Source organism: Phaethon lepturus, unplaced genomic scaffold, assembly GCF_000687285.1.
Source record: "Phaethon lepturus isolate BGI_N335 unplaced genomic scaffold, ASM68728v1 scaffold42430, whole genome shotgun sequence".
Classification (NCBI taxonomy): domain Eukaryota; kingdom Metazoa; phylum Chordata; class Aves; order Phaethontiformes; family Phaethontidae; genus Phaethon; species Phaethon lepturus.
The window spans coordinates 1-8215 of record NW_010513344.1 but is presented as its reverse complement, the minus strand read 5'-3'; the positions used below and the strand labels follow the sequence as shown (position 1 = coordinate 8215).

The 8215-nt window shown below is 41.0% G+C and overlaps 1 protein-coding gene across 1 annotated transcript; it reads right to left on the bottom strand.

The window, feature by feature from the left end:
- Nucleotides 1-274: 274 nt before the first annotated feature.
- Nucleotides 275-8162, bottom strand: VIM (vimentin; the record flags this gene model as incomplete). The annotated part of the gene is made up of 8 exons (XM_010289845.1): nt 275-888; nt 1411-1496; nt 1925-1968; nt 2061-2281; nt 3012-3137; nt 3658-3819; nt 3952-4047; nt 8097-8162. Coding segments are annotated over 8 exons (843 nt in total), but the record flags the coding sequence as incomplete, so codon positions are not given.
- Nucleotides 8163-8215: the final 53 nt, after the last annotated feature.

The window sequence follows — 8215 nt, the reverse complement described above, 5'->3', positions numbered from 1 at the left end:
AATACCTCTCCTAACCCCCATGCCATTTGAAGCCTTTATTTAGCTTCTGTAATACAGACAAGCCTTTGGGAACTAGTCTTTCCTGGAAAATGAAGTCAATGCATCAAGTCAGCTGTTAACTTTGCAAAGGTGCTGTTTCAGATAAGTAGTTGTGAAATAGTTCACGCAAGCCCTTAACCACTACGTTTTATAGAAAAAATTTTTAAGGTATTTAGAGCAGTCTTAGCTCATAGTATCTAGGTTAACTAGTATATGGAAGCAAGATTACTTTTTATTAGCTTGAAGTATCATATTTTATTCAAGTGATAAGAAATATCATAATACATTATGCATCTGCCAGTTATAGTCCATTTTAGTTGGTTCCAAAACCTAAGCAGTAAATGAGTAAGTTTATCTAGTTATACTGAAAAAACAGCGTTCCACACAACAGTACTGGAGATGTCAACCGTATAGTAATTCCAGCATTATGTTGTTATGGCTTTCCAGAAAGTCATGCAGTTAACAAATTAGAACACATCAGGAGCCATTTTCCAAAGATTTATTGAAGTAGCGACAGGTTGCTCATACTGTGCTGGAAAAAGCAGTTTTATTGAATTCAGATACTTAAAAACAGTATTGCAGCACAAGATATTGCTATGTGTAAACTAGACTCCATTGTAAACTAATCCTTCAGGGAGAGTCAGTTTGCAAGATCTAAGACCTATTTCCTAGCATAATAATCTTGCGCTCATGGAAAAACTGCAGAAAGGCACTTGAAAGCTGTTTCTTCCTTTAAGTCATGGACTTTTTAAACCTTGCTGGTAAGAATTTCTCCTGCATTAATAAGTACGCAACTTCACTTCAGCTTTACTCCAAGTCATCATGATGCTGGGACGTTTCATTAATAACCTGTTGAAAAACAGAGACACTTGCATTAAGTTTTAGTAGTAAGACTGTTGGGTTTTTAGAGCTAGAACTGGAACATCTAGTACCACAGAATTATGAACAAATGGGTATCAAGTCTCACTTATAAATGAGAAATTCTAGTTGGTAACTAGTGTGCAGAAACCATTTAAGCTTTACTGACTTAGTCTGAAAACAGTATCTTGTCCCAAAACAAGTACCTCTGTTTACAGCCACATGTTTGCCTCAACTGATGTGAGAAATCTTTTAGGAACTTGCTAACTCAGCTGAACTTAAATACTCACTACACAGGTAACTGTCAGCCACTTAAGGTTTTGCTGTCAGATGAATTTTGTGATCATTTCCACAGAAGCCTGTTTGCTACATCTGTATGTTCAGCCGTGCAGCTTGACAGATGCTGTTCTACTCAATACTTACTACCATATACAGGCTGCACTGACCGCTAGACAAACAGAATATTTTAAGGTAACCAGCTGTGAAAGAAACAAAATCAAAGTTACCACCAACCTGTCCATCTCTAGTTTCGACGGTCTTAATTAGAAGTGTCCTCTTTGAGTGAGTGTCAACCATTGGCTGAGACTCAATGTTGGTTTCTGCAGAAGAAAATGCGTTATTAACCAACAGGCTAGATTAAGTGCCTCCTCAAAGAAATGAGGTGTAACAGATTTTAGTGTCTACTTTCAGAATCCCGATTTAGTATATAAAGAAGTCTCCTGCTCTGAATGATAAGCTAATCTTCTCCATTTTCTCCCTGTTCCCCTTAAAGTACCTTCAGCAGGCATCTAAACCAATCACTCACTACACACCGCGATTTAAAAATATCCATGCCCAGGAACAAAGTAGCTCCTCCCATCCAAGATTAAATAGTAATTGCAAATATTTTAGATATACCAAAGGAAAAAAAAAATTCACACGCGACTGCATTTGTACAAGTTCAAATACGAGAGTAAAAGGAACTATCCGGGCGCCTTTTGCCAATTATAGAACAGCTGTCTAAACTGAAGTAGCAGAAACAGCGTACCTCTCAGGTTCAGAGAAGCAAAGGTTGGAATAGGCATATTAATCCTAAAGAAAAAAAAAATGGATAAAGTCAGACATGGGTATAGAATGTCTTCTAGTAATTCCTGTTTAGAAAAGTGTCTGCATGTGATTTTTACCTGCTTTCTTCACCCTCCAGCAGTTTTCTGTAGGTGGCAATCTCAATATCAAGAGCCATCTTTACATTCAGCAGGTCCTGGTACTCACGGAGATGGCGAGCCATTTCTTCCTTCATGTTCTGAATCTCATCCTGCAGACGGCCAATAGTGTCTTGGTAGTTAGCAGCTTCAACAGCAAAATTCTCCTCCATTTCACGCATTTGGCGCTCCAGGGATTCATTCTGGGAGAGAATAATGAAGTCAAGCACTGCTGCAGTGCAGCCATTCCTCCCCACCCCTCAAGACCCTTACAATTTTTTAAAAATGGAAGTTGAGTTACGCTAGAATTCTTTCTGAAAATGCCCAGGCATGTCGCAAATTTGTCATCTCCTTATCTTCCTCTTGCAAAGTCAAGGTGGGTTATTCTGCTACTTCATCTGATGTGCGCCACATATTCACTCTACCAAGTGGGAAAGCAATCCCTTACAGTAAGCCCACCATATGCAGTACAAGACTGCATGCAGGCAGTCCTCAGTGAGGGGATTTGCAGCTGTACTATACACTGTTAAATCCATTTCAAGCCAGCCTTTAAGGCAGTCACGTTCTAGCAACAGCAAGATTTGCACCTACTTTCCATTGCTCCTCCAGCTTTTTTTATAGCTTCACCTGTACCTGACAGACAAGCCATAAGCACTTCCAGAAAGTGTTACATAAACAGTGAATACTATAGCAAGAGAATGAACTCATTGCTTATACCTTATTTAAGACCAGTTCAGCATATCAGTCTAACCAGTGCACTGTCGTGCATGCAGGCAAATTCAGCTCATAGCATCCTCTTCAAAGAAAAGTACTAATGTGCTGCTGTACCACATGGGAGATCTGCACTCACATCTATATCCACAATTAAACTGCAGTGCAGTGCTTAAAGCTGCAAAAGGAAGAATGCCTCAACAACTACTGTCTGCTACTTACGCTTCCCTTAAGGGCATCAACTTCGCAGGTGAGAGACTGAATCTGTCTGCGGTATTCGTTAGCTTCTTGTTTGGCCTGGCGCAGGGCATCGTTGTTCCTATTAGCAGCTTCGGAGAGATCTGCAAACTGTGGACATTCCCAATTTGGTTAGTGTAAACACTTCAACAGAAATGGTATAACAGAGGTTTTTTTGGACACAGCATTTGAGGGCAGCTGAAGCCATTGCAAGCCTTAACACCTGAAACAAATATTAGCATTGCTCTTAAAATGCCTTTCTATTTCTAATTGTTAAATTGGAATTCATAGTTAAACCTTTCATATTTGTTTCCCCATCCTGTATGTTTCCCATCTTTTAATAATTTTTTTACCCATTTATTCCCTCCTTTCTCCAGTATTTCATCCAACATCTCCTTCCAGGCACAAGCATAGGAAAGACTCCAAGTATGAACCCATCACTTGAATGCTGTACTTATGGCACAAAATAATGTTTTTGGCTGTACCCTTCCCAGAGAGGAAGTTTAAAGAAGACCTTGTGCCATGACTCTGTTCATGTCCAGTAGACAGGCAGAGGGAACACACAGTGCCACAGCAGAGCTGTTATGTAGTTAGTTTGAGTGCCTGATGCATCTGAACAGATGTTACTTACTTTGGACTTGTACCACTCTTCAGCTTCCTGAAGATTCTTAGCAGCAACGCTTTCATACTGTTGGCGAACGTCACGCAGGGCAGCAGTAAGATCAGGCTTAGATACATCCATATCAATCTGGATGTGCTGTTCCTGGAGTTGGGCCTGCAGTTCTCGGATTTCCTTAAGAGAGGAGCAGACAGTGTTATTACGTGACAACATACACAGGTGGGGACTCTAGGCCAGGATCAGTGAAGAGCTTACTTGCTCGCTAGACTGCCAGCATCTAATCACAAACCTCATTTTTCAGCTTACCTCATCATGAAGCTTCTTCAAGAAGACAATCTCCTCTTGCAGGGACTCAACTTTGCGCTCAAGATCAAGACGTGCCAGAGAAGCATTGTCAACATCCTGACCAGAGAGAAGAAAGATTAACTATCTTACAAAGCTAATGTAGAGAAGTCTTCTGAACAGCAAGTTCAGAAGTATACAGACTGATGCTACATCTGAGCTTTTTGGCAAGACTGTATGAAATCAAGAGCTGTGAAAAACCTTTTTTCCACTTCCTACCCTAACCTCAGAGATGACTCTATGTACCTTTGTTGTAATTTTGGGAACTATACAGCGTATGTAGATTACTTTATCTTTGCCAACGTATTGCAGAGCATGACCAAGAGCACAAAGATCATGGTGGGCATAAATCCTGCCTGAAGATGAAGCAGGTACTTGGGTCAGAAGCCAGCAATAAGCTCTTTTAGCTTGACCACACCAAAAAAGTTAGTCTTGCAATTCACAAAACTTCAATTTTTATTCCAATGGGGCTTAAAAGTGCAACCCATGTGCCCACATGCCTATCACCAGGCTTAGTATCTTGTTTATTTCTTATGGACTCCTTGGTGATCAACCACAGAGTCCTTCGGGTCCACAGACCACAGCTTGAAAGCATACTTGTAAAGCTAGTGAGGTACGTATAGGAACATTAAGCATTTACTTCTCCAAGCGGTTCAACAGATCTCCCTTGAGAAAAAGAAGGTATGAGCATAAACACAAACCGAGTTAGTCATCATTGCCTACACCCTGACAGTAGCTGGCAAAGACTCCACCTTTTGCTGGACGGAGATAGTCTTAATCAACAGCAAAAATTCATTTAAGGCATAACAGATGATATGCCATGAATGTTACATGGGAGCAGCTTGACTTAGTTCAAAAACATAACTTAAGGCTAAACATTGATTGGTAACTTCTTACATTTTGAATATGCCAGACAATTAATTTGCAAAGGGGGCAATCGTTCTTTTCATACTAGTTACATACACAGCTGCATGCTTATGTTCACGTGGTATCAACGTATCAGGTTTTCACAGCTTATTCTAAAGCTATTTTGGATTGCCCAAAGCGTAAGCATTCCTAATCAGCAGTTCTCACTACTATGGCACCTTTGAAATAAGGAGTGTTTTCTTTAGACTCCTAGAAAGCCATTCTTTGGATCACTCCTACTCTGGGGTAGTGTTTTTGCTCCAGAAGAATTCTTCTGTTTTCTTTATCCAGCAGAACACCCCTTTGATGTGTTATTCCATTAACTTCCCTACCAATTTCAGTTTTACACACACACTGTTCAGATGTTGGTTCTGTTTTTCAATTCAGAGAAAGGATTACTTAATTCATTTGCTCTCCTCCCCCCAAAAAACCATGACGATCATTCTGGAAGGAAATTGCATGCCTATGACCCAACATGTTTACACAATTAGCCAGACATCTGAAGAGTTTCCAGTGAATTTTACAGAAATGTTCAATCTGAAGACTATCAATTTTTTCAGGACAACTGAAGAGCTACAGGATTTTTAGGAGATTATAATTAATTGAAAGCATCTTAAATTGAAGACACTTATGTGTCTAGGTATGCTATATATTTTACTATATATGTTACCATTAAGTTAGGGAGTGAAGAATCAGTGTAACTGTATTTCCTAGATGTGTGAACAATCACATGAGCTACTTGTAGCCTGAGCAAATGGAACGTAAGGCATACATACATGCAACTGGACTACGTATAGATTTTATCCTAGGAGATTCTTTAATGCCAGTCACGTAGTTTGCAGGGTCAAGCATCCATGTTTACTTCAGACAAACCTCATGTTAGCCAGGAGCAGACCTGTTAGTCTTGTCACAGGTTCAGGACCTATTCCTTGTTGCCAGCGTAGCTGGCAAGCTGCAGTAAATAACTTTCTCACTAATTATGATGCTTGTTTTGTCCCAAAGGAAAGAAATGACTGAACCTTTAGGTTTATTTTACATACTACGCCCCTCAGCATGAGTCAAATCACATCTTTGCTCAGGAGGAGAATTAAATTAAAATTCAGTACATATGAGTTGAACAGTCTCTAAAGCAGGAAGCTTTTGGAAGTAAAAAGCTTAAGTTCAAACATTTGTTCACTTTCTTTTAAAACACTGTAGTATACAACTGCTCCATCAAGTAAAAAGTAAATTTGATGCTACATCAGAACAGTAAAGTACCTGCCAAAGTGTTCTGAATCCATGCACACAACTTTGCAGTGCAAGAATATAATGGTTTAATAAAAAGCTGTGCATTTTTTCACGATGAAAAGCACGACAGGATGTTTCAGCTTCACTATGCATTTAATTTCCCTTTCAGGAGAATAATACTTATACTGAAACAGATTTAGTTTACAAAACCTGCATGCTAAGCCTACCCTTTCACGGTAAGGAAAAATTAGCTATTACTGTTATTCAAATCAAACACAGTAGTATGCACCACTTATGTCATGAGCGGATTTAGTGTAGTGTTTCCGCAGAAAATGATTTGCAATCCTGACACATAAGCTACACCTTAAGAGGTTAAATGGATGCAGTTCTGACTGTACTGCACACACAGACCTGCTCGAGGCTGTGCTCCTGAACGGCTCCTTTCCACAGGGGAGAACTGGATAATGAATGTGGGATATGCATAAAGCCAAGTTCACTTAAAAGCCTAGCACGTTCATGAAGTTTGATTTGAAAGAGGTAGACATGCCTTGAAGTGCACCAATTAAGTATGAAAGATCATTTAAGCCAGCCTTAAGTCAAAGGGTCCTTCAACTGAATCCAGCAATGAATCAGAATAGATCAGGTTCTCTAAAACTCAAGTTAAATGCTTCTGCGTGGAACTTCACACTACTTTAAATTGGCTTAGCACACAAAAAAACCCAGAAGTTGAAGTTAAAGCAGTATCTCGACCTGTTCTCTTTCAAACTTCTGTACCCAGAAGGCCAGCAGAGACTCTGAATTCCCAGATTCTAGTAGATGTCTCAGTTTCTATACATTATCTCATGAAGACACCTACTCAGGTGTCTTCAGGGACTATAAATATACCATAGTCAAAAGTCTTGCCCAGGGAAATGCTGACTATCAAATTATGGTTTCCTGAACGGTGACATCTACTAATGCCTATGAAGAGCTTTGGGACAAAGTCAGCCTGTGCCCAGCTGTCTGGAGATAAAGGCAGTCACTTCCAGCCAGGAGGAATGCTAGCAATGCCGTTTCACACCAGCAGTTTTAGGGAAGAGACCTTGTTTTGAGAAGGCACATTCCTACCTATCTCTTAGTCCAAACAAGGTTTAATCCAAGTTGAAAGCTGGTTTTGCACAAGTAAAAACCTGATCTTAACGCTTTTTGAACACTGTTTGCACAGTTGGTCCTGGCTGTCATGTAGGTTTTAGTTTATCTGGATAACATCCTTAGCATCCTACAGAGACTAAACTCTAACACAACTTGTTTCCTAATGTTAACATCTTCATTTACAGAGGATTAAATTCGATGTTCTTAACGGAGATCCAAAGGAGGCAGACTTGACTGCTGTGACCTCACCCCAAGGAACAAATGGTCTGCTCAGCAGCCAACACCCATATGAAACATTTTAGATTTGCGACTGTTGTCCAGTAATGCACTGACCAAAGTGATTCACTGAAAAGGAGCTCTGTTTTGTATAAAAACTGGACCATATACGTGACAGGCACTTTTTGCTAGAAATATGCCCTCACCATTACACATTTAGTAAGAATGCAGCCCACCGCACCCTCCTCTCCAACACAAAGGGATCTATTATTTCAATCTGCTGCCACCACGCTTGCCACAATGCCTGTATCTGCATTCCACGGTGAATCCCATAGAAACCATTAATACCCTTCAGCCAAGCGAGCAGATGGCCCCCTTTCACTTTTATTGGATCGGAAAGCGATTCCACGCCGGAGCGCTTTTTGTAAACCAGGCTAGACTTGGATAAAGCAAGACAATAGTTCCCCCCGCCCCTCCCTTCAGACCGCAGCATCCCCCTAAAGAAAACAAGGGGGCTGGCGTGAGAACTGATGGAATTCCTTTGTGCGAGGAAAGCAAACGCCTGCAGCCACGTCCTCCCGCCCCAGGCTCTCCTCCCCTCCAGCTCCCTCCCGCCGGACCCCGCAAACCTGTCTGAAGGACTGCAGGGTGTTCTCGGCCTCCTCCCGCTGCAGCATCTCCTCTTGCAACCTGGAAGGGGCGAGACAGCCTTGAGGAGGGAGCCGGAGGTCCCCCCAAACCGGCCCCC